General features: G+C 37.2%; 1 protein-coding gene across 1 annotated transcript in view; it reads left to right on the top strand.

Annotated features, from left to right (window-relative positions):
* Window positions 1-1601: 1601 nt before the first annotated feature.
* LOC100979783 (peptidyl-prolyl cis-trans isomerase FKBP1A) overlaps window positions 1602-25222 on the top strand; it is a 36856-nt gene continuing 13235 nt past the window's right edge. Inside the window, exon 1 of the mRNA XM_034953869.3 lies at window positions 1602-1752. Within this exon, the coding sequence (XP_034809760.3) occupies window positions 1602-1752 (151 nt within the window). The remainder of the gene's footprint in view (window positions 1753-25222) is intronic.

Below are 25222 nucleotides of genomic sequence, written 5' to 3' on the forward strand. Positions count from 1 at the left end.
CAGGCACGGTGGCTCACGCTTGTAATCCTAGCACTTTGGGAGGCCGAGGAGGGCAGATCACGAGGTCAGGAGATCCAGACCATCCTGGCTAACACGGTGAAACCTCGTCTCTACTAAAAAATACAAAAAACTAGCCGGGCATGGCGGCGGGCGCCTGTGGTCCCAGCTACTCTGGAGGCTGAGGCAGGAGAATGGCGTGAACCCAGGAGGCGGAGATTGTAGTGAGCAGAGATCGCGTCACTGCACTCCAGCCTGGGCGACAGAGAAAGACTCCGTCTCAAAAAAACAAAACAAAACAAAAAAAAAACATTATTCATGCGCATAAAAAGCCCAAACACACATGGCTATTGCTACAGCTGGAGTTTTTTTTTTTTTTTTTTTTTTTTTTTTTTTTTTTTTTACAACTTAGATGGAGTTTAGCTTTATTGAGGGTAGACCTTAAACACTCTTTACGTGGAGCTCTATCGGCTTGGGTCATTTGAATGGCCACGGTGACTGGCAAGAAATTGACCAACTCTAAATATTAGTATAGCTTGGTGAAACTTTCGTTTATTGCTAAAGATTTATCACTGCTGTTTCCCGTGGGGGTATAGTTGAGCAAAGTGTTTTGAGCTGCATTTGTGCGTGCTTGATACCTGCTCTTTTGATCCCGGTGATCTAGAGGGCATTTTCACTGGAGTGGGGATGCTTGCATGTGTAATCTTACTGAGAGCTAATAAAAAGGCCAGGACCAAACCTATCTTTTTTGGGGGTTGTGCAGACCCACCTAGACGTTTTCAATGTCTTGCTTTGAATAATTAAACTGCATTAACTGCATAAACACTTAAGTGTAAAAATGAAAATATGATAAAGAAAGAAGTAAGTATAAATAGTCGTTTACAGTTCTGGAAATTCAGGGTCTTTAAAGTTGAATTGACAGAGGTTTGGCTGAGAGGATTACTCATAATTAGAGTATGACTGATTTGGGATATGATATATGGGGCAGCACTTTCAGAGGGATATGCTCAAGGTATTAGTAGTAGGGCAGATATTTAGTTAGTATATTTATTATACAAAATGGAAGATTAATTTAGTAGGAGGGTCCTAAGATTTTTTAGGAAAATTACATCAATCGAGGGGTAGCTGTTGGGGTGTTCGTGGTTAAAATATGATTTCTGGGCTCTGACTGGGTTGCATTTTAGTCTCTTGTTTTTGGGGTTTGGTAAGGGTATGTTTACCTACGTTGACGGTAAAGTCAGAGATGGGGGTGGTTTGCGGATCTAATCGGAAATAGTTCTTGAAATGGAGCGTGGCGAGACCATTCTGGCTAACACAGTGAAACCCCGTCTCTAGTAAAAATACAGAAATTCGCTGGGCGTGGTGGCGGGCGCCTGTAGTCCCAGCTATTCTGGAGGCTGAGGAAGGAGAATGGAGTGAACTCGGGAGGCGGAGCTTGCAGTGAGCCGAGATCGCGCCACTGCACTCCAGCCTGGGCGACAGAGGGAGACTCCGTCTCAAAAAAAAAAAAGAAAAGAAAACAAATTGAGCGAACGCACGTACGTACGTACGTGCGTGCGTGAGTGTACACACGTGCGTACGTGAGTCCCTATTGATTCACTGTTATGTCCTTCAAGCATGAATTAATTAACATCTTTTGGTTATTATGCCAGCCCGGAATATTCAACATAAGCTCAGCTTCTACAATTGATTCGTCAGTAATTAAATCCGAGTTTGCCTACAGTGGATTTGGCAGGGACCAGGCCTTCCGCGATGGTGAGTGACAGCATCCCCCAAAGTTAAAAATACCAAATGCATGACAGTGCTCCCGTGACTGGTTCATAGGGTGGTAGTCATTAGTCCATTGAGATGTCTTATTTAAGGGAACATGTGGGCGATCTTAGTTCTATGGCCCTAAAGTAAGAACCAGATGCCTGGTATAGTTTCAGTATAGTCACCCCTAAGTATCATGGGCCTGGAGCGAGGAGGGTAGCACTCCCTAGCGGGATGATGATTTCTCAGAGGTTGGTAGATTAAGAGTCCAAAAATTGGTAGGGGACATCCACGTCGGCAAGGGACTTCTTGACTAAAATGTGCTATGTCCGATGAACGAGTGTATGAACTATGTAATATTAAGGATTTACAGTATGGATCAACATCCGTGTGGATTAGGTTTTATTGTACAGTCAATAATAGATGTTCGATAGTTGATTAAGGAATTCTTAATATGTGCTTCTATGTATGTGGACTAGGTTTGTAATGTAAAACTATATGTGAGTGTACTATGTAAGAATAAACAATTATAGTACTATTTATTATCCATGGGGACTAGCAGTAATGCACCAAGTACATAAAAGCACCAAATAGTGACTCAGTAGCCCAGGCTTTGTACATCTGTGCACTTTGCAATTCCCTCATGGTCTAAGGTCCTCTGCTGGATCTCCTGCACCCAGCAAGCACATGAAGAGAGGATGAAGCAGGTGTGCCTTAGCCAAGAAGTAACCCTTATCATTCTGCTCACCTTCCCATTGGCCAAGAATCTGCTACCTGTGCTCAAGAAGATGCACAGCCCTCTGGGGAATAAGGTTCATGGCTGTGCAGTCTCTTCTCAGAAAGCACACTTTTTAATGGAAAAGGAGCAGGTGTGTTTTGGTGTCAGATAGCCATCTCTGCCGCTGTGAACAGCTGTGATACTTCTCTTTTCAACCTACCAAAACCAGGACCTACATATAGTACATGCTCAAAAAGCATGCTTTGTTTTAACTGTTTAAGTTATTTAGAGCATATAATCCATAGAAAAACTTCAGTTATTAAAGGCAAAGTGTCAGGAACTTGAGGATTGAACTAAGACAAATAAATTGATTCAGATTCATTTGGTATCCACAAACGTGCATTTGTGTGTATAAGAAGATTCAGAGACCTAACTTATAAGTTTTTTATACATATAAATGATGGACTATTTATATAGCCATGGTTTGTTTGTGTTAGCTATGCATTCCATCTATATATTCATGTAAAATTTAAACAGTGATTACACATATTCTTCCATTGGGTTTACAAAGACAGATGTACAAAAATAGTTTTCTCACCATACCATAGTTTTAATGGCAAAAATAACAATAATCTCTATGTCCTCAAATAGATGATCATTTGCATAAATTATAATCCAGACAAAAAAGTAAATATCATACAGATATTAAATATTTTGTCCATGTGCAAACTATTTGATATGTAAACTACTTTCAATATATTCTTATAGGAACAGATCTTAAAATATGATGCATAGTATAATTTGATTTTTAAAAATCATGTATAGTGTATTAGTTTTCTGTTGATTGATAATGTATTACAATTTTATCAGCTTAAAATAATACCCACTTATTATATAATAATTGTATAAATCAGAAGTCTACCACAATATATTCAATTCTCTATTCAGGGTTTTACAAGGCCAAAATCAAGGTGCTGGAAGACTGCAGACTTGCATTTCTTTCTGCAGGCTGTGAAGAAGAATTACCTTTAAACTCAAGTTGTTGGCAAAATTCAGTTCATTGTAGTTGTAGGATTGAGGTCTCTGTTGCCCTGACACATGGATCCCTCCCTCTTCAAGCCTGCAAAAGCAAATGGAACCCTTCTTGGGCTTCTTAACTCACACTCTCACTCAACTGTCTGAATTACTCCTTCTTTTAGACAGGGTTTTGCTCTGTCACGGGGTTTTGCCTCTGGCTGGAGTGCAGTGGCATTATGGCATAATCACAGTGGCACAGTCACAGTTCACTATAGCCTTGGTCTCCCAGACTCAAGTGAGTAGCTGAGATCACAGGCATGTACCAGTGCACCCAGCTAATTTTTAAATGTTTTTTGTACATATGGGGTCTTGCTATGTTTCTCAGGCTGCTCTCAAACTCGTGGGCTCAAGGGATCATCTTGCCTTGGCTTCCCAAAGTGCTGGGCTCTCCTGCTTTTAAAGGCTCAAGTGATTACATGGGACCTCCCGAGAGAACTCTGAAAAATCTTCCTATTTTAACGTCAACTGATCAGTCTCCTTAACTACATCCTCAAAGTTCCCTTTTCCACTTAGGGTAACATATTCACAGTCATACGTTTTTGACTGTGGAGCCTTTTTGGGAGCCATAATTCTGCCTTACCACACACATTATTATTATCAATAGCCAAAACAATTTACAACATGAAGTTTGTTACTTTATTAGAATAGTGGTATTACTGGTGATTCTTTTTTCTCTGTTTTTTTTTGTTCTTCATTCAAGGGAACATGTTATATGTGGGTGTTTTAGAAGAAATATCAGAAGAAATGATAGCAGGCATTATTTATGTTTAGCAGAAGAAGATTCTTCAATCTTGACAACTACCCATGGACACAGTGTTGCCGACTTTCTAGTTTGAGTCTAAACACATGCTTTCTGAGGACTTTTCTAATTTTATTCCCCTGGAGCCCGAGTGTGGGACAAGGCCTGCCTCTCAGGAGCTCACGTGAATGGGTTGTCAAGAACTGGTGTGAAATGGGCTGTGACAGAACAGGTCTAATGATACTAATGTCCAAAGCCCTAGGTTTATACATGGGCTTCTCACAAAGGTGTAATGAGACAGGTATCTCTGCAGGCAATCGGATGTATCCAGGCCATGTAATGAGATATTGGGCTGGAAAGCTGTAATGAGGTGCTTGGCTGGAACTGTAATAGGATCGCTTGCTGGGATTATATAATTAGTTATTTAACTTGGTGTATGCAATGAGGGCTGTGACTCGTAGCATAATTAGTTTGGGGGTTGGGAGAGAGTGATGTACTGTGTGACTGCGCTGCAAAAAATGGTCAGGTAAGACTTACGGCAACATGTGTGCATTTGGGATGATGTGCACACTACAAGGGAAGTGAGTCCCGCAGACAGTGTTCTACTGGGACAGGAAGGTGGTATGGTCTCTTGGCAGTATGTGGCCATTCACTAGATGGAATGAAATGCAGCATGAGGCTACAGAAACAAATGTAGGTATGGCAGAGGGGGTAGAGGATAGACTCTGGGTACAGGTTTTCTGGGCTAGGATCCCTTTTCTATGATACCACAACAATCACAGGCAAGTCACTTACACTCTTCCTGCTTCTATTTATCTGTAAACTCAAGATAACAATAGTAATTATCCCTTAGGGCTGTTGGGGAAATTGCATGAGTCAATCTATAGAGCATGTTTCATCAGTGTCTGGCATATAGGTAAGTGCTCTCTCTATATGTTAGCGTTTATGTTATGTCAGGAGCTAGAAGAGCGTTTAATCTTTTTGATAACTCAGCATGCAAACAAAGACTTGGAGGGAATCAGTTACTTGTCCCAAATCACACAACTAAAGGCTGGCAGGAAAGAGATCTAACAGGTGATAGTGAAAGGTTTCTGGTTTGGAGAGCATAATGTCCCCCGCTGAAAGAGAAGACTGGACGCTTGTGACCCAGCTTCTTTGGGAAGCTATGAGACAAAAAGTCCAATAAGCCATACATGAATCAGATACAGCAACTGGAATTCAGATACAGGACTGTCTGCTCCTGATCCTGGGATATGAATGCCACCCTTGCCCACACTTGGGTAGTTTCTTCATCTTTATAGTAGGGAATGATATCCCTATAGGTGGCTTCAAAATTTCAAACTGAAAAAAATATATTACAGGGCTTGGAATAGCATTTGTTACATGATAATTTTTGCTTAGGATATTTGACTGTGAGTAACAGAAAATAGGATCAAAAGTAACTTAAGCGGTTGAATTATCACTAAATCAGAGATCTGGGTGTAAGCAAACCGGATACAATGTGGCATTACACTCATGTTTTTAAAGACTCAACCGATTTCTGTTTTTCTTATCTGCTGTGCTTATCATAGTCTCTGTACTAGTCACTACATGTTACCCATGCCACTTAGCATCCTATCTGGTGTGCATAAAGACAGAAGATGGAAGAATGCAATGTGAAGGGCACAAGGCCAGCTATACCTATCAGTTAGTCTACTCCATTGCAAAAGCTTCTTCAAGTTCCAACCTGTGACTTCTGATTACTTCTAATTAGCTACATAGGAGGCCGAAAGAGTGAGTTTGTTAGCTTTCCAATATACATATACTGGTGTCTTAATGGCTTTCTTTTGGATTGGTAGATGGTCTTTATTTATAAGGATATTACCTTTTCTATCATTTCATCTATCAATATTGAGATATGCCTTAATGACAGAGTAATTGGTTTGCCATTAGAAAACTGGTAAATTAACAAAACTCTCATGGAAAAAAATCATGCTGAATACAGTGGAACTGCTATTCTACATGATAATCACATTCCTGGGACCTTTCATAGGTCAGGCTACAAATAGAACAAACACAGCTTTTTCCAAAGCATATTTGACATTTCTTCTTTTACTTCTACTTACAATGGGAGGAGCTACATTTTCATAGTACAAACCCAATAATGGTTACATAACAAAAATAAACCAGAAAATTGATTTATATCTGTGAATACAAAAGGTTAAAACTCTGAACATTTCACTAGAAGCATTTTACAAACAAAAATTTCACAGTGGTCCTTAGCTGTATCTCCACAGAGCCATTGGCAGTCTCTCTTCTTCATCTCTTTCTCTAAGCTTGAAAAAGAAATTTATTACACAGTACGTATGAATTGTCTCTCTGACAGAAATCTTCACCTGAAACTGGGCACTGCTGTGAATTTCTCTTTTGATGATGAAAAGATTATGGTAGATAATGTATTATTCAGGTTAGTCTAAGTTAGGCTGCAGTAAAATAAAACCTCCAAATTCAATAGCTTATCAAAATCAAAGGACTATTTTTTATGCATGCTAGGTGCCCAAAGAAAGTTGGCTGGGGTGGGAAATCTCCTCACCAAAACCCCTCAGGGATGCAGGTGAACAAAGGCATCATCATTATATTATATCATTTTCTCAATACAAGGCTCTGGATTCATTACAGCATTCATAGAGCGGGATGGAGAGTCAGGGACAGATAATTAAATGCTTTAGTCTGGGAGTGACATGTATTGTTTTTCTTCACATTTCTTTAGCCAGAATCAGTCACATGGCCACGTTCCTAGAAATAAGGAAGAACTGCATGGTTAACATTGGTTAAATCTCTCTCTGCTATTTTTCTGCTTCATTTTTACAAACTCCTAAAAACAAATAGAAGAGGTTATATTTGTTCTCTTCACTTCCTCACTTTTGCTCTGGCTCTAATCCTGTGCAAACTTATTTCTAACTCCACTCACCCTCCACCCCCAGAGAAAGAGCTAACAGATCTTCGCTCCTTTGTCCTTAATCTGTGGAACATTTCCCAAACAAGTAACCCTTGTCTTTTAAAAATTATTTAAATTTAAATTGTTTAAAAATTCTATTCACTAGATATATGTTCTTTAAATTGTTCTCTAAGCTCTCCAGTATGACCCGGTTCCAAATTAATTCTCACCACATTTTATTCTTGGACTTTTTATTCTCTTCTGTTTTGTTCGGCACTGTTTGCTCCTCCTAGTGCCTATTTGCCTACTTCCCTCCCTCCCTCCCTCCCTCCCTCCCTTCCTTCATTTTTTTGTATTTATTTTCCATCATATTGTCATGCTTTTTCCATTTTTTCTCTTGTTTCTTTGGGAGTGTTTTTCTTATTTATTTATAATTGTTAGTAATAATAAAATAATGATAAATGCTTAATAAAGCATTTTTTAATACTTTGGGTGCTTTTGTATGCACTTTCTAATGTTAATCAAATTAATTCATTTAACAACTTTTTTTAAACATATTAAGTTACAGTTCAGGGGCATTAAGTACATTCACATTTTTGTGCAACCGGCACCACCATAGAACATTTTTGTCTCCCCAGACCCAGTCTCCCTACCCATTAAGATCATATAACTCCATTTCTCAATTTCCCCCTGGGTATCACCATTATACTTTCTAACTTGATGAAATTGGCTGCCCTACATACATTATGTAAGTGCAGTCACAGAGTATTTGTCCTTTGGTGACTGACTTATTTCAGTTAGTGTAATATCTTCAAGGTTCATCTATACTGTAGCATGTGTCAGAATTTCTTTCCTTTTTAAGCCCTTACAATATTCCATTGTATGTTTAAAACACATTTTGTTGGTCGGTCACGGTGCCTCACGCCTGTAATCCCAGCACTTTGGGAGGCCGAGGCGGGCGGATCACGAGGTCAGGAGATCGAGACCATCCTGGCTAACAGGGTGAAACCCTGTCTGTACTAAAAATACAAAAAATTAGCTGGGCTTGGTGGCCGGCGCCTGTAGTCCCAGCTACTTAGGAGGCTGAGTTAGGAGAATGGCCTGAACCCGGGAGGCGGAGCTTGCAGTGAGCCTAGATTGCACCACTGCACTCCAGCCTGGGTGATAGAACGAGACTCTGTCTCAAAAAACAAACAAACAAACAAACAAAAAACACATTTTGTTTATCAACTCATCTGTCAATGAACACTTGGGTTACTTCAACCTTTTGAGTACTTGAGTAATGCTGTTACAAACATGGGTGCACAAGTATCTTTTTTAGTTTCTGCTTTCAATTATTTTGAACATATATACAGAAATGGAAATTCTCATAATTAAATTTATATTGATGTTCAAGGTAATTCTATTTTTACTTTTTTGAGAAACCACCACACTGTTTTCCACAGTAGCTGCATTATTTTACCTGCCTATCAACAACAAACAAGAGTTCAGTTTTTCCTCATCTTTTTTTTTTTTTTATACTTTAAGTTTTAGGGTACATGTGCACATTGTGCAGGTTAGTTACATATGTATACATGTGCCATGCTGGTGCGCTGCACCCACTAACTCGTCATCTAGCATTAGGTATATCTCCCAATGCTATCCCTCCCCCCTCCCCCCACCCCACCACAGTCCCCGGAGTGTGATATGCCCCTTCCTGTGTCCATGTGATCTCATTGTTCAATTCCCACCTATGAGTGAGAATATGCGGTGTTTGGTTTTTTGTTCTTGCGATAGTTTACTGAGAATGATGATTTCCAATTTCATCCATGTCCCTACAAAGGACATGAACTCATCATTTTTTATGGCTGCATAGTATTCCATGGTGTATATGTGCCACATTTTCTTAATCCAGTCTTTCATTGTTGGACCTTTGGGTTGGTTCCAAGTCTTTGCTATTGTGAATAATGCCACAATAAACATATGTGTGCATGTGTCTTTATAGCAGCATGATTTATAGTCCTTTGGGTATATACCCAGTAATGGGATGGCTGGGTCAAATGGTATTTCTAGTTCTAGATCCCTGAGGAATTGCCACACTGACTTCCACAATGGTTGAACTAGTTTACAGTCCCACCAACGGTGTAAAAGTGTTCCTATTTCTCCACATCCTCTCCAGCACCTGTTGTTTCCTGACTTTTTAATGATTGCCATTCTAACTGGTGTGAGATGGTATCTCATTGTTGTTTTGATTTGCATTTCTCTGATGGCCAGTGATGATGAACATTTTTTCATGTGTTTTTTGGCTGCATAAATGTCTTCTTTTGAGAAGTGTCTGTTCATGTCCTTCACCCACTTTTTGATGGGGTTGTTTTTTTCTTGTAAATTTGTTTGAGTTCATTGTAGATTCTGGATATCAGCCCTTTGTCAGATGAGTAGGTTGTGAAAATTTTCTCCCATTTTGTAGGTTGCCTGTTCACTCTGATGGTAGTTTCTTTTGCTGTGCAGAAGCTCTTTAGTTTAATGAGATCCCATTTGTCAATTTTGGCTTTTGTTGCCATTGCTTTTGGTGTTTTGGACATGAAGTCCTTGCCCATGCCTATGTCCTGAATGGTAATGCCTAGGTTTTCTTCTAGCGTTTTTATGGTTTTAGGTCTAACGTTTAAATCTTTAATCCATCTTGAATTGATTTTTGTATAAGGTGTAAGGAAGGGATCCAGTTTCAGCTTTCTACATATGGCTAGCCAGTTTTCCCAGCACCATTTATTAAATAGGGAATCCTTTCCCCATTGCTTGTTTTTCTCAGGTTTGTCAAAGATCAGATAGTTGTAGATATGTGGCGTTATTTCTGAGGGCTCTGTTCTGTTCCATTGATCTATATCTCTGTTTTGGTACCAGTACCATGCTACTTTGGTTACTGTAGCCTTGTAGTATAGTTTGAATTCAGGTAGTGTGATGCCTCCAGCTTTGTTCTTTTGGCTTAGGATTGACTTGGTGATGCGGGCTCTTTTTTGGTTCCATATGAAGTTTAAAGTAGTTTTTTCCAATTCTGTGAAGAAAATCATTGGTAGCTTTATGGGGATGGCATTGAATCTGTAAATTACCTTGGGCAGTATGGCCATTTTCACAATATTGATTCTTCCTACCCATGAGCATGGAATGTTCTTCCATTTGTTTGTATCCTCTTTTATTTCCTTGAGCAGTGGTTTGTAGTTCTCCTTGAAGAGGTCCTTCACATCCCTTGTAAGTTGGATTCCTAGGTATTTTATTCTGTTTGAAGCAATTGTGAATGGGAGTTCACTCATGATTTGGCTCTCTGTTTGTCTGTTGTTGGTGTATAAGAATGCTTGTGATTTTTGTACATTGATTTTGTATCCTGAGACTTTGCTGAAGTTGCTTATCAGCTTAAGGAGATTTTGGGCTGAGACAATGGGGTGTTCTAGATATACAATCATGTCATCTGCAAACAGGGGCAATTTGACTTCCTCTTTGCCTAATTGAATACCCTTTATTTCCTTCTCCTGCCTAATTGCCCTGGCCAGAACTTCCAACACTATGTTGAATAGGAGTGGTGAGAGAGGGCATCCCTGTCTTGTGCCAGTTTTCAAAGGGAATGCTTCCAGTTTTTGCCCATTCAGTATGATATTGGCTGTGGATTTGTCATAGATAGCTCTTATTATTTTGAAATACGTCCCATCAATACCTAATTTATTGAGAGTTTTTAGCATGAAGGGTTGTTGAATTTTGTCAAAGGCTTTTTCTGCATCTATTGAGATAATCATGTGGTTTTTGTCTTTGGCTCTGTTTATATGCTGGATTACATTTATTGATTTGCGTATATTGAACCAGCCTTGCATCCCAGGGATGAAGCCCACTTGATCATGGTGGATAAGCTTTTTGATGTGCTGCTGGATTCATTTTGCCAGTATTTTATTGAGGATTTTTGCATCAATGTTCATCAAGGATATTGGTCTAAAATTCTCTTTTTTGGTTGTGTCTCTGCCCGGCTTTGGTATCAGAATGATGCTGGCCTCATAAAATGAGTTAGGGAGGATTCCCTCTTTTTCTATTGATTGGAATAGTTTCAGAAGGAATGGTACCAGTTCCCCCTTGTACCTCTGGTAGAATTCGGCTGTGAATCCATCTGGTCCTGGACTCTTTCTGGTTGGTAAACTATTGATTATTGCCACAATTTCAGCTCCTGTTATTGGTCTATTCAGAGATTCAACTTCTTCCTGGTTTAGTCTTGGGAGAGTGTATGTGTTGAGAAATGTATCCATTTCTTCTAGATTTTCTAGTTTATTTGCATAGAGGTGTTTGTAGTATTCTCTGATGGTAGTTTGTATTTGTGTGGGATCGCTGGTGATATCCCCTTTATCATTTTTTATTGTGTCTATTTGATTCTTCTCTCTTTTTTTCTTTATTAGTCTTGCTAGCGGTCTATCAATTTTGTTGATCCTTTCAAAAAACCAGCTCCTGGATTCACTGATTTTTTGAAGGGTTTTTTGTGTCTCTATTTCCTTCAGTTCTGCTCTGATTTTAGTTATTTCTTGCCTTCTGCTAGCTTTTGAATGTGTTTGCTCTTGCTTTTCTAGTTCTTTTAACTGTGATGTTAGGGTGTCAATTTTGGATCTTTCCTGCTTTCTCTTGTGGGCATTTAGTGCTATAAATTTCCCTCTACACACTGCTTTGAATGCGTCCCAGAGATTCTGGTATGTTGTGTCTTTGTTCTCGTTGGTTTCAAAGAACATCTTTATTTCTGCCTTCATTTCGTCATGTACCCAGTAGTCATTCAGGAGCAGGTTGTTCAGTTTCCATGTAGTTGAGCGGCTTTGAGTGAGATTCTTAATCCTGAGTTCTAGTTTGATTGTACTGTGGTCTGAGAGACAGTTTGTTATAATTTCTGTTCTTTTACATTTGCTGAGGAGAGCTTTACTTCCAACTATGTGGTCAATTTTGCAATAGGTGTGGTGTGGTGCTGAAAAAAATGTATATTCTGTTGATTTGGGGTGGAGAGTTCTGTAGATGTCTATTAGGTCCACTTGGTGCAGAGCTGAGTTCAATTCCTGGGTATCCTTGTTGACTTTCTGTCTCGTTGATCTGTCTAATGTTGACAGTGTGGTGTTAAAGTCTCCGATTATTAATGTGTGGGAGTCTAAGTCTCTTTGTAGGTCACTCAGGACTTGCTTTATGAATCTGGGTGCTCCTGTATTGGGTGCATATATATTTAGGATAGTTAGCTCTTCTTGTTGAATTGATCCCTTTACCATTATGTAATGGCCTTCTTTATCTCTTTTGATCTTTGTTGGTTTAAAGTCTGTTTTATCAGAAACTGGGATTGCAACCCCTGCCTTTTTTTGTTTTCCATTTGCTTGGTAGATCTTCCTCCATCCTTTTATTTTGAGCCTATGTGTGTCTCTGCATGTGAGATGGGTTTCCTGAATACAGCACACTGATGGGTCTTGACTCTTTATCCAATTTGCCAGTCTGTGTCTTTTAATTGGAGCATTTAGTCCATTTACATTTAAAGTTAATATTGTTATGTGTGAATTTGATCCTGTCATTATGATGTTAGCTGGTGATTTTGCTCGTTAGTTGATGCAGTTTCTTCCTAGTCTCAATGGTCTTTACATTTTGGCATGATTTTGCAGCGGCTGGTACCGGTTGTTCCTTTCCATGTTTAGTGCTTCCTTCAGGAGCTCTTTTAGGGCAGGCCTGGTGGTGACAAAATCTCTCAGCATCTGCTTGTCTGTAAAGTATTTTATTTCTCCTTCACTTATGAAGCTTAGTTTGGCTGGATATGAAATTCTGGGTTGAAAATTCTTTTCTTTAAGAATGTTGAATATTGGCCCCCACTCTCTTCTGGCTTGTAGGGTTTCTGCCGAGAGATCCGCTGTAAGTCTGATGGGCTTCCCTTTGAGGGTAACCCGACCTTTCTCTCTGGCTGCCCTTAACATTTTTTCCTTCATTTCAACTTTGGTGAATCTGACAATTACGTGTCTTGGAGTTGCTCTTCTCGAGGAGTATCTTTGTGGCATTCTCTGTATTTCCTGAATCTGAACGTTGGCCTGCCTTGCTAGATTGGGGAAGTTCTCCTGGATAATATCCTGCAGAGTGTTTTCCAACTTGGTTCCATTCTCCCCATCACTTTCAGGTACACCAATCAGACGTAGATTTGGTCTTTTCACATAGTCCCATATTTCTTGGAGGCTTTGCTCATTTCTTTTTATTCTTTTTTCTCTAACCTTCCCTTCTCACTTCATTTTATTCATTTCATCTTCCATTGCTGATACCCTTTCTTCCAGTTGATTGCATCGGCTCCTGAGGCTTCTGCATTCTTTACGTAGTTCTCGAGGCTTGGTTTTCAGCTCCATCAGCTCCTTTAAGCACTTCTCTGTATTGGTTATTCTAGTTATACATTCTTCTAAATTTTTTTCAAAGTTTTCAACTTCTTTGCCTTTGGTTTGAATGTCCTCCCATAGCTCAGAGTAATTTGATCGTCTGAAGCCTCCTTCTCTCAGCTCGTCAAGGTCATTCTCCATCCAGCTTTGTTCCGTTGCTGGTGAGGAACTGCATTCCTTTGGAGGAGGAGAGGCGCTCTGCGTTTTAGAGTTTCCAGTTTTTCTGTTCTGTTTTTCCCCTATCTTTGTGGTTTTATCTACTTTTGGTCTTTGATGATGGTGATGTACAGATGGGTTTTCGGTGTGGATGTCCTTTCTGTTTGTTAGTTTTCCTTCTAACAGACAGGACCCTCAGCTGCAGGTCTGTTGGAATACCCTGCCGTGAGGTGTCAGTGTGCCCCTGCTGGGGGGTGCCTCCCAGTTAGGCTGCTCGGGGGTCAGGGGTCAGGGACCCACTTGAGGAGGCAGTCTGCTGGTTCTCAGATCTCCAGCTGCGTGCTGGGAGAACCACTGCTCTCTTCAAAGCTGTCAGACAGGGACACTTAAGTCTGCAGAGGTTACTGCTGTCTTTTTGTTTGTCTGTGCCCTGCCCCCAGAGGTGGAGCCTACAGAGGCAGGCAGGCCTCCTTGAGCTGTGGTGGGCTCCACCCAGTTCGAGCTTCCGGGCTGCTTTGTTTACCTCAGCAAGCCTGGGCAATGGCGGGCGCCCCTCCCCCAGCCTCGCTGCTGCCCTGCAGTTTGATCTCAGACTGCTGTGCTAGCAATCAGCGAGACTCCGTGGGCGTAGGACCCTCCAAGCCAGGTGTGGGATATAATCTCGTGGTTCGCCGTTTTTTAAGCCGGTCTGAAAAGCACAATATTTGGGTGGGAGTGACCCGATTTTCCAGGTGCGTCCGTCACCCCTTTCTTTGACTCGGAAAGGGAACTCCCTGACCCCTCGCGCTTCCCAAGTGAGGCAATGCCTCGCCCTGCTTCGGCTTGCACAAGGTGCGCGCACCCACTCACCTGCGCCCACTGTCTGGCACTCCCTAGTGAGATAAACCCGGTACCTCAGATGGAAATACAGAAATCACCCGTCTTCTGCGTCGCTCATGCTGGGAGCTGTAGACCGGAGCTGTTCCTATTCGGCCATCTTGGCTCCTCCCCCAGTTTTTCCTCATCTTGTAAGCACTTATTTTATATTTTATTAATAGTTAGCCTAATGGGTGTGAAGTGGTATCTTATTGTGATTTTGATTTGCATTTCTCTGATGATTGGTGATGTTGAGCAAGTTTTCATGTGTTTATTGGCCATTTGTGTATCCTATTTAGAGAAATATCTAGTCATGTTCTTTGTCAATTTTTTAATTGGGTTGCTTGGGGGTTTTGTATTATTGAGTTGTCGTTTTTTATATATTCTGGATAATAATTCTGTATCAGATATATATTCACAAATGTTTTCTCTCATTTCATGGTGATATGGTTAGGCTCCGTGTCCCCACCCAGTTTTCATGTTGAGTTGTAATAATCTACACTTGTCAAAGGTGGAATCAGTTGGAGATCATTGAATCATAGGGGTGATTTCTCCCATAATGTTCTCGTGACAGTGAGTGAGTTCTCACAAGATCTGATGTTTTTTTAAGGGTCTTCCCCCTTCTCCCAGCACTCATTTTCTCTCCTGCCACCCTGTGAAGAGGTGCCTTCCACCATGATTATAAGTTTCCTGAGGCCTCCCCAACCCTGCTGAACTGTAGGTCAATTAAACCTCTTTTTTATAAATTACCCAGTCTCTGCTATTTCTTCACAGCAGTGTGAGAATGGACTAATACAGATGGGTTGATTTATCACTCTGTTGTTAGTGTCCTTTGATTCACACAAGTTTTAAATTTTCATGTAGTTTAATTTATCTGTGTGTTTCCTTGTTTGCTTGTGTTCTTGGGTCTTATCCAAGAAAATATTAAAAATCCCAAATCATGAAGTTTTCCCCTATTTTCTTGTGAGACTTTACTAGTTTTACCTTTTATATTTAGATCTTTGATTCATTGTGAGTTAATTTTGGCTTGTGATGTAAACAGGGGTCCAACTTCATTCTTCTGAATATATGTATAATTTTCTTAACATTGTAAGTTGAAAAGAGTATCCTTTTCCCATTGAATGATATTGGTCTGCTTGTCAAAAATTATTTGACTGTGTATGTGAAGGTTTATTTAGGGGCTGTTCATTGTATTCCATTGCTCTATATATCTGTCTTGATGCTGTTACCAAACTGTTTTGGTTACTATGGCCTTATAATAAGTATAGAAACCAGGAAAAGTGACACTTCCTATTTTGTTGTTGTTGTTGTTGTTGTATTTCACAAGATAGTTTTAGCCGTTCAAAGTTCCTTGAGATTCCACATAAATTTAAGAATTGATTTTTCTATTTCTTCAAAAAACATTATTGTATTTTTATAAAAATTGCTTTGAATGTGTAGGTCACTTGGGTAGTATTGAAACCTTCACATGCTATCTTCCAATCCATGAACACAATATCTATTTATTTGTCTTTAATTTCTTTCTGCACTATTTTATAGTTTTCAGGGTATGAATCTTTTACCTCCTTGGTTAAGTTTATTCCTAAGTATAAATTTTTTTGATTACAAACAAATATAATTTTATTTTTTATTTTCTTTCAGACTGTTTACTGTTAGCGTATAGAAACACAACTGGTTTTTGTGTGTTGATTTGGTGTCCTGCAAATTTGCTTAATTAATTTATAGTTCTAATATATTTTGGTGGAATTTTCAGGGTTATCTACATATCATAATATTTCATCTGTAAATGGCAATAATTTTACTTTATTTCCAATTTGTATGCTTTGATTCCCTATGCCTAATAGCACTGGCTAGGACTGTGTAAATAGAAATGGTAAAAAGAGGCATCATTGTGTTGTTCCTGATCTTACAGAAAAAGCATTCAGTCTTTCACCATTGAGTATGATGTTAGTTGTGAGTTTTTTATATATGGACTTGATTATGTTGGGGTGCTTTCTTCTATTCCTAACAAATTGAGTGCTTTCACTGTGAAAGAGTATTGAATCTAAATCAATGGAAATGATGATGTGTTGTCATCTCACTCTGTCACCCAGGCTGAAGTATAGAGGCATGATCATAGCTCACTGCAACCTTGAACTCCTAGGCTCAAGTGATCTTCCTGCTTCAGCTTTTCCTGAGACTACAGGGTTTTGCCACCATGCCAAGCTAATTTTTTAATTTTTTTTATTTTAGTAGAAACAGGGTCTCACTATTTTCCCCAGGCTGGTCTCAAACTCCTGGCCTCCAGTGATTCTCCCACCTTGGCCTTTTAAAGTGCTAGGATTACTTTGGTGGGACAAGCAACTACTTTGTCCAGCCTGGTTAGTTCCTGTATGTTGAACCATACTTGCCTTCCAGCAATAAATCCCATCTGGACATGGTGTATAATCTTTTTAATATGCTACTGAATTTGATTTCTGGTATTTTGCTTTTAATATGCTGTTGAATGATTGAATTAGGTTGACTAGTATTTTGTTGACGATTTTTGAGTCAATATTCTTAAGTTATTAAGTAATATGGATCTGAGTTCAGTTTTTCTCTTGGTTTGGTATCAGAGTAATGTTTGCCTCATATAATGGGTTCAGTAGTGTTCTCTCTTTTCTGACATTTTGGAAGAGTCAAGAAAGACTGATGCTGATTCTTCTTTAAATGTTTTGTAGACTTCACCAGTGAAGCCATCTGATTTCTCCTTCAACCCATTAATTGTTTGAGTGTGTTATACAATTTCAACATGTTTGTAAATTTTCCAATTTTTCTTCTGCTGTTCATTTTTATTTTAATTCCCTTATAATTGGAAAAATATTTTATATTATTTCAATCTTTTAAAATTTACTAAGTTGTATTTTGTTGTCTAACATATGGTCTATCATGGAGAATGTTCCATGCACAGTTGAGAAAAGTCTGTATTCTTCTGTTGTTGGATAGAGTTTTCGGTATATGTATGTTACGTCCAACTGGTCTATACTATTGTTAGAGTCCTGTATTTCCTTATTTATATTCTCTCTGGTTGTTCTATCCATTATTGAAAGTGGGGTAGTTAAGTATCTTCTATGATCGTAGAGTTGTCTGTTTCTCCCTTTGATTCTGCAGTGTTTGCTTTATACATTTAAGGCCTCTGATGTGTGGTACATAATCATTTTAATTGTTATACCTTCTTGGTGTATTGACCCTACTATCAGTATGTAATGTCTGACAGTAATGTATTTTGTTTCTTATAAAAATTGTTAACTTAAAGTCTATTTTTTCTAATATGGTTTACTATCCCGAGGTTTTTTTATTTATATTTGCAGGAAATATCTTTTTTCATCCTTTAATTTTCAATCTATGTGTGTATCCTTATATCTAAATTGAGTTTCTTGTAGACAGCATATTGTTGGATCCTGCTACTTTTTTAAAACAACCTCATTCTCTCAGTTTATGTCTTTTTATTAGGGAGCTTAATTCATTCACGGATAAAGTTATTACAGAGAAGGAAAAGTTTACTTTTGATGTTTTGTTATTTGTTTTTTATTTGTGTTATAACATTTTAGATCTCTCATTTCTTCCATTAGTGCCTTTCTTTGTGTTTAATTTTTATAGTAACATGTTTTGATTCCTTTTTCGTTTTCTTTCGTGTGCATTCCATAAAATTTTTTAATAGTTACTCTGGAGATTGCATATGATATCCTAAAGTAATAACCTATTTTATACTGATAATCAATTAGCTTTGATAACATATAAAAGCTCTACTCTTTTGCAGGCCTACCCTCACCCACCACTTTCTCCTTTATGTTGCTGATGTCTTTACTTTCATCTTCATATGCTATGCCTTCATTATCACAGAGTTGTATTTAATGCTTGTGTCTTGAAACAATGTAAAACATGGATTTACAAACCAATATAAAATAGCACTGCTTTTAATATTTGCCTATTACTTATTTTTAATACAAGACTTCAAATTTTCTAAGGATTTGAGTTAGTCTCTAACATTCTTTCACTTTAACTTGAATGGTAACTCACTTTAACATTTATTATAGGGAAGGTCTAGTGGTCATAAATCTGTACATTTTTGTTTATCTGAGGTTGTCTTAATTTCTCCCTAATTTTTATTGGAAATGACGTTCTCAGCTGACAGGTTTTGTTTTTCCTTTTGATACTTCTAATATGCCAGCCTATTGTCTCTAGGCTATAAGTTTTCTGCTGAGAAATCCATCATACATGATGAGTCACTTTTCTTGTTTTGCTTTCAAGATTTTCTTTGTTGTTATCTTTCAACAGTTGGATAGTAATGCATTTCAGTATTGCAGTCTTTGAGTTTATTCAACTCAGATTTAATAAACCTTTCAAATCTGTAGATTGTAGGTCTATGTCTTTGCTCAAGTGCATGAAGGTTTTGAACATTAAAAAACAAAAATACAAAAACCAAAAAACTCTGTGTCCTTTTCTCTCTATCTTCACCTTCTACAACTCCAATATTAAATATATTAGTCCTTTTGATGCTGTATTTTTTTTTTTTTTTTTTTTTGTCTGAGTCTCACTCTTGTTACCCAGGCTAGAGTGCAGTGGCATGCTCTCGGCTCACTGCAACTTCTGCCTTCTGGGTTCAAGCAATTTTCCTGCTTCAGCCTCCTGAGTAGCTGAGATTACAGGTGTGCACCACCATGCACAGCTAATATTTTTATATTTTTAGTAGAGAAAGGGCTTCACCATGTTGACTGGTCTCGAACTCCTGACCTCAAGTGATCTGCTGGCCTTGGCCTCCCAAAGTGCTGGGATTACAGGCATGAGCCACAGTGCCCAGACTTGTATCATAAGTCTTTTATGAAACTGTGAATGCTAGATTATCACCTCCCTGTTTTCCTCTCCCCTAAATCCCTGGTAATCACAACTCACATATAAGCTATATAATACAGTATTCATCTTTTTGTATCTGACTTATTTCACTTAGCACAATATCCTCCAGATTTGTCTATGTTGTTATAAATGACAGGGTTTCCTTCTGTTTAAAGGTAAATATTCCATTGTATGTATATATTACACTTTGTTTATCCACTGATCTGTTCATGAACATTAGGTTGTTTTCATATTATGGCTATTGTGAATACTATAGCAACAGAGAAGTGCAGAAATCTCTTTAATATCCAGATTTCAATTACTTTGGATATACAGTTGTCCCTGGAATAACATGAGGGTTAGAGGTTCCAATTCCCCATATAGTCGAAAATCTACATATAACTTGCTTCCTCGAAAGCTTTACTATTAATAGCCTACTGTTGACTGGAAGTCTAATCAACAACATAAACAGTCAATTAATATATATTTTATGTTATATAAATTTTATACTGTATCCTTACAATAAAGTAAGTTAGATTAAATGTTATTAAGAAAATCATGAAGAAGAAAAAATGCATTTACTATTCATTAAGCGAAAGTTGATCATCATGATGAAGGTCTTCATCTTTGTCTCCACATTGAGTATGTTGAGAAGGAAGAGGGAGAGGAGGGCTTGGTCTTGCTGTCTCATAGTAGCACAGGCAGAAGAAAATTTACATTTAAGTTTTCATTTAAGAAACGTATATTTAAGAAATTTAAATTTAAATTTAAACCTGTGAAATCCAAATACATATTGTTCAAGGGTTAACTGTATAATCAAAAGTAGAATTGCTGAATCAAATGGAAATTCTATGTTTAATTTTATGTAGAAGCTTCTTAGTCTTTTCCATAGTGGTTACAGGTAACATTTCTACCATCAGTGTACAGTGTTCTTTTTTTTCTCTATGACTTTGTCAACATTTATCTATTTTCTTCTTTTTAATAATAGTCATTAAAACACATATGAGGTAATATCTTATTGTAGTTTTGATTTGTATTTCCCAGATGATTAGTGAGGTTGAGCACTTTTTTGTATATGCATTGGCCAACTGTAAGTCATCTTTAGAGAAATATCTATGCATGTTTTTTGCCCTTTTAAAAATGAAGTGCTGCTGCTGATGATGATGATATTGATGCATATTATTTTTTGCTATTGAGTTGTAGAAGACTGTCCCATATTTGGGATATTAACCTCTTATAAGATATATGGTCTGCCAATATTTTCTCCAGTGCCATAATTTGGCTTTTTGCTGTGCTGATTATATAATTTTTGCTTTGTTGATTGCACATAATTTTTCATTGTGATGTCCAATTTATCTATTTTTAATTTGTTTTATGTGCTTTTGAGTAATGTCCAAGAAACCATGGCCAAGACCAATGTCTCCAACATTTTCTCTATTATTCTTCTAAGGGTTTTATTGTTTCCAGGTTTATGTTTAGGTCTTTAATCTATCTGGGGTTTAGTTTTCTATATAATTTAAGATTAGGGTTTTATTATTTTAAATGTGAATTAAAAAATTTCCAAACATTGTTCATTGGAGAGACTATCTTTTCACCATTGTGTATTATTGGCGCCCTTTTTGAACAACAGTTGACTGCATATCCATGGGTTTATTTCTGTGCTCTCTACACTGTTCAATTTGTTTATTTTTTTAATGCCAGTACCATACTGTTTTAATTATTGTAGCTTTGTACTTTTTTTTTTTTTGAGACAGAGTCTTGCTCTGTCACCCAGGCTGGAGTGCAGTGGCGTGATCTCGGCTCACTGCAAGCTCCGTCTCCCAGGTTCATGCCATTCTCCTGCCTCAGCCTCCCAAGTAGCTGGGACTACAGGTGCCTGCCACCACACTCAGCTAATTTTATTTTTTTGTATTCTTAGTAGAGATGGGATTTCGCCATGTTAGCCAGGATGGTCTCAATCTCCTGACCTCGTGATCCGCCCACCTTGGCCTCCCAAATTGCTGGGATTACAGGCTTAAGCCACCATGCCCAGCCTCTTTGTAATATATTTTAAAATCAGGGAATGTGATATTTGCAGGGTATTTGTTCTTCCTAAAAAAATTTTTAGGGTATTTAGGGTCATTTGTGGTTCCATAATAATGTTAGGACATTTTTTCTATTTCTCTGAAAAATGTCATTTGGATTTCGATAGTAATTGTATTGAATCTAAAGATCGCTTTGGGAATTATGTACACCCTAAAAATATTAGTCTAATAAATGAACAACAGATGGCCTTCCAATTATCTGTGTATTTTTAAATTTCTTCCATTAAGATCCTGTAGTTATCGGTAAACAAGTCTCCTAGGTTGTTTATTCCCAAGCATTTTATTCATTTAAGAGCTATTATGTATGGGATTGTTTTCTTAGTTTTTTTTCTCAGATAGTTACTTGTTGGTGTACAGTTGACCCTTGAACAACATGGGTTTGAACTGTGCAGATCCACTTATATGGAGATTTTCTTCTGCTTCTGCCACTTCCTGAGAAAGCAACACCAATTACTCTTCTTCTCTTTAGATTCCTCTACATAAAGATGATAAGAATGTAGATTTTTATGATGATCAACTCCCACTTAATGAATAGCAAATATATTTTTCTTATGATTGTCTTAATAACATTTTCTTGTGTTAATTGACTATGTTATCAGTAGGTAAGGCTTTGGTTAACAGTAAGCTATTAGTAGTTATGTTTTGAGGAAGTAAAAGTTATATACAATTTATTTTCTGCATGGAGGATCAGCATCCCTAACTTCTGCCTTGTTTAAAGGACTGTATAGTAATGCAATTGATTTTTTGATGTTGATTTTGTATCCGGCAAATTTACTGAATCAATTTTATTGGTTTAAAAAGTTTTTTGTGAGGTCTTTATGACTTTTCTTACTTAATTACCCTTGTTATGACTTGCAGGCTACTTTGAATAGACTTTGCCTTATTTCATATAAGAAAAGTTTTCAGCGTTTCATCACTGATTGTGATACTAGTAAGAGCTTTTCATAATGACTTTTTTTGTATTGAGGTAAGTTCCTTGTATGCTGTTTGTTAAGAATTTTCATTATAAAAATGTGTTGAATTTTGCTAAATGTTTTCTACATCTATTGAAATGATTATGTAATTGATATCCTTCTTTCTGTTAATGTGGTGTTGTATCACATTGATTAATTTGTGCATGTTGAACCATCCTTGCATCTCGGGAATAAATTCTACTTGGTTATGGTGTTTGATTGTTTTAATGTGCTGCTATATTTTGTTTGCTAGCATTCTTGAGGAGTTTTGCATCAATATTCCTCAAAAGTATTGACCTGTAGTTTTCTTTACTTGTGGGGTCTTTTCCTGGCTTTGCTGTTGGGTTGATTCTGACCTTATAAATAAGTTCAGAATTATTCTCTATTGCATATACTGAAAGTGTTTAGAAATGATTGGTGTTAATTTTCTTTAAATGTTTGGCAGAATTCACCCTTGAAACAATCTAGCCCCTGGCTCCCTTCCCCCTCCCCCCTCCCCCTCCCCCTCCTCTTCCCCCTCCCCCTCCCCTCCCCTTTGTTCCCTTCCCTTCCCTTCCTTCCTTCTCTCTTTCTTTCATTCATTTTTTATTACTGCCTCCATCTCCCTATTTGTTACTGGTATGCTAAGGATTTCTATTTCTTCTTGATTTAGTCTCAGTAGATTGTACATTTCTAGGAAACTATTTCTTACTTCTAGGTTTTCTAATTTGTTGGCATATACTTGTTCATAACAGTCCTTTATGATTCTTTTTATTGTGTGAGATCAGTTGTAATGTCTCATCTTTCATTTCTCATTTTATAAGTCTTCTCTCTTTTTTCTTTGTTCTTTTGGCTAAATGCCAATTTGTTTATTTTTTTTTCAAAAAATTAACTCTTAGTTTACATTTTTTCAAAAAATTAACTCTTAGTTTGTCCATCCTTGTTTCACTTATATATCCTCTAATCTTTATTATTTTTTTCTGCTAATGTGTGGTTTAGTTTTTTTCTCCTAGTTCTTGAGGTACAAAGTTCAGCTGCTTAGTTGAGATCTTTTTTCTTTATTAATGTAGGCATTTTTGGTGTAAACTCTGAGTGATGATTTTGCTGCATTTCATAGGTTTTGATATGTTGTGTTTTTTTATTTAAATTGAGATATTCTTCAATTTACTTTTTAATTTCTGCTTTGCCTGAATAGTTGTTGAAGATTATTGTTTAATTTCCATCGATTATAACTTTTCTTTCTTTTATTGATTTCTATTTTCATTCCATTATGATAAAAAGATGTATTAATTAATTTAAATTCTTTTAAATGAGTTAAGACTTGTCTCATGTCATAGTGTATGATCTGTCTTGCAGGCTGTTCTGTGTGCACTTGAGAATAAACTATATTCTGCTGCCATTCGGTAGAAAGTTCTATATATGTTTGTTAGATTCATTTGGCCTATAGCATTACCCAGTTCTGCTTTTTTCTTACTGATTTTCCTTCTAAATGATGTATACATTATAGAGCATGAAAGTTTCTTACTATTATTATATTGCTGTCTATTTCTCCCAAGATTTGCTAATATTTGCTTTATATACAGGTTGAGCATTGTAATCTAAAAATTCAAAATCTGAAATACTCCCAAATTCAAAACTTTTTGAGCACTGACATAATTCCATAAGTGGAAAATTGTACACCTGGTCTCATGTGATGAGTTGCAGTCACATTTAATACTGTTAAGTACCTTTGTGTGAATAAGTGTAGGAAAATGATTGCTTATTAGCAGTCAAGAATAATGGTGATACCAAACAATCACAGATTTTTTGGATGAGTGGCTGAGATAGTGACAATTTAAATTTTTGAAGGTTAAATCTACATAAGCATTGTTTCATATACAAAATTATTTAAAATATTATATAAAATTACTTTCAGGTTATATGTATAAGGTATATATAAAACATAAGTGAATTTTATATATAGACTTAGTTCTCATTCCCAAGATATCTCATTATATATGTGCAAATATTTCAAAACAAAAGAAAAAGAAAAACAAATTTGAAACACTTCTGGTCCCAAGCATTTCAAATAAGGGATACTCAACCTATATTTAGGTCATTTGATGTTGGGTGCATATGTATTTACGATTATTATAAGTTCCTTTAGAGTTGACCATTTTATTATTATACAGTGACCTTCTTGTCGCTTGTGACTGTTTTTGACTTAAAGTCTATTTTGGTCTGATATAAGTGTGGCCACTCTTCGTTCTTTTTGGTTACCACTTGCAAGTATACATTCCTCCATCTCTTCACTTTCATCTTATGTGTGCCCCTAAATCTATCATTAAGTCTTTTTATTCAGTAAACAGTTGGATCTCAGTTTTTAATACATTCAGCCACACTACATCTTTTTTTTTTTTGAGTTTAGTTCATTTATATTTAAAATCATGATTACTATGTAAGGAATTACTCTTACAAGTAGTGAATTGTTTTGTCTTTTGTGTAGTTCTCTTACTCTTTTTCTCCCTTGTCATTCTTTAGGTCTTGATGGTTTTTTGTATTGATGGGTTTGGATTATTTTATCTTTATATTTTGTGTATCTATTGTATTTTTATGGTTTTCATAAGATTTGCATTGAACATTTCATAGTTACAATAGTGTGTTGCATGCTGATAACAACTTATCTTAACTCACAGAAACTCTAGACTTAACTTCCTCTCTTTCCCAGTTTACATAGTCAATGCCAGATTTTACTTCTTTCTGTACTGTATTTCTATTAAAAATC

The sequence above is a fragment of the Pan paniscus genome, chromosome 13 (assembly GCF_029289425.2).
Source record: "Pan paniscus chromosome 13, NHGRI_mPanPan1-v2.0_pri, whole genome shotgun sequence".
NCBI lineage: Eukaryota > Metazoa > Chordata > Mammalia > Primates > Hominidae > Pan > Pan paniscus.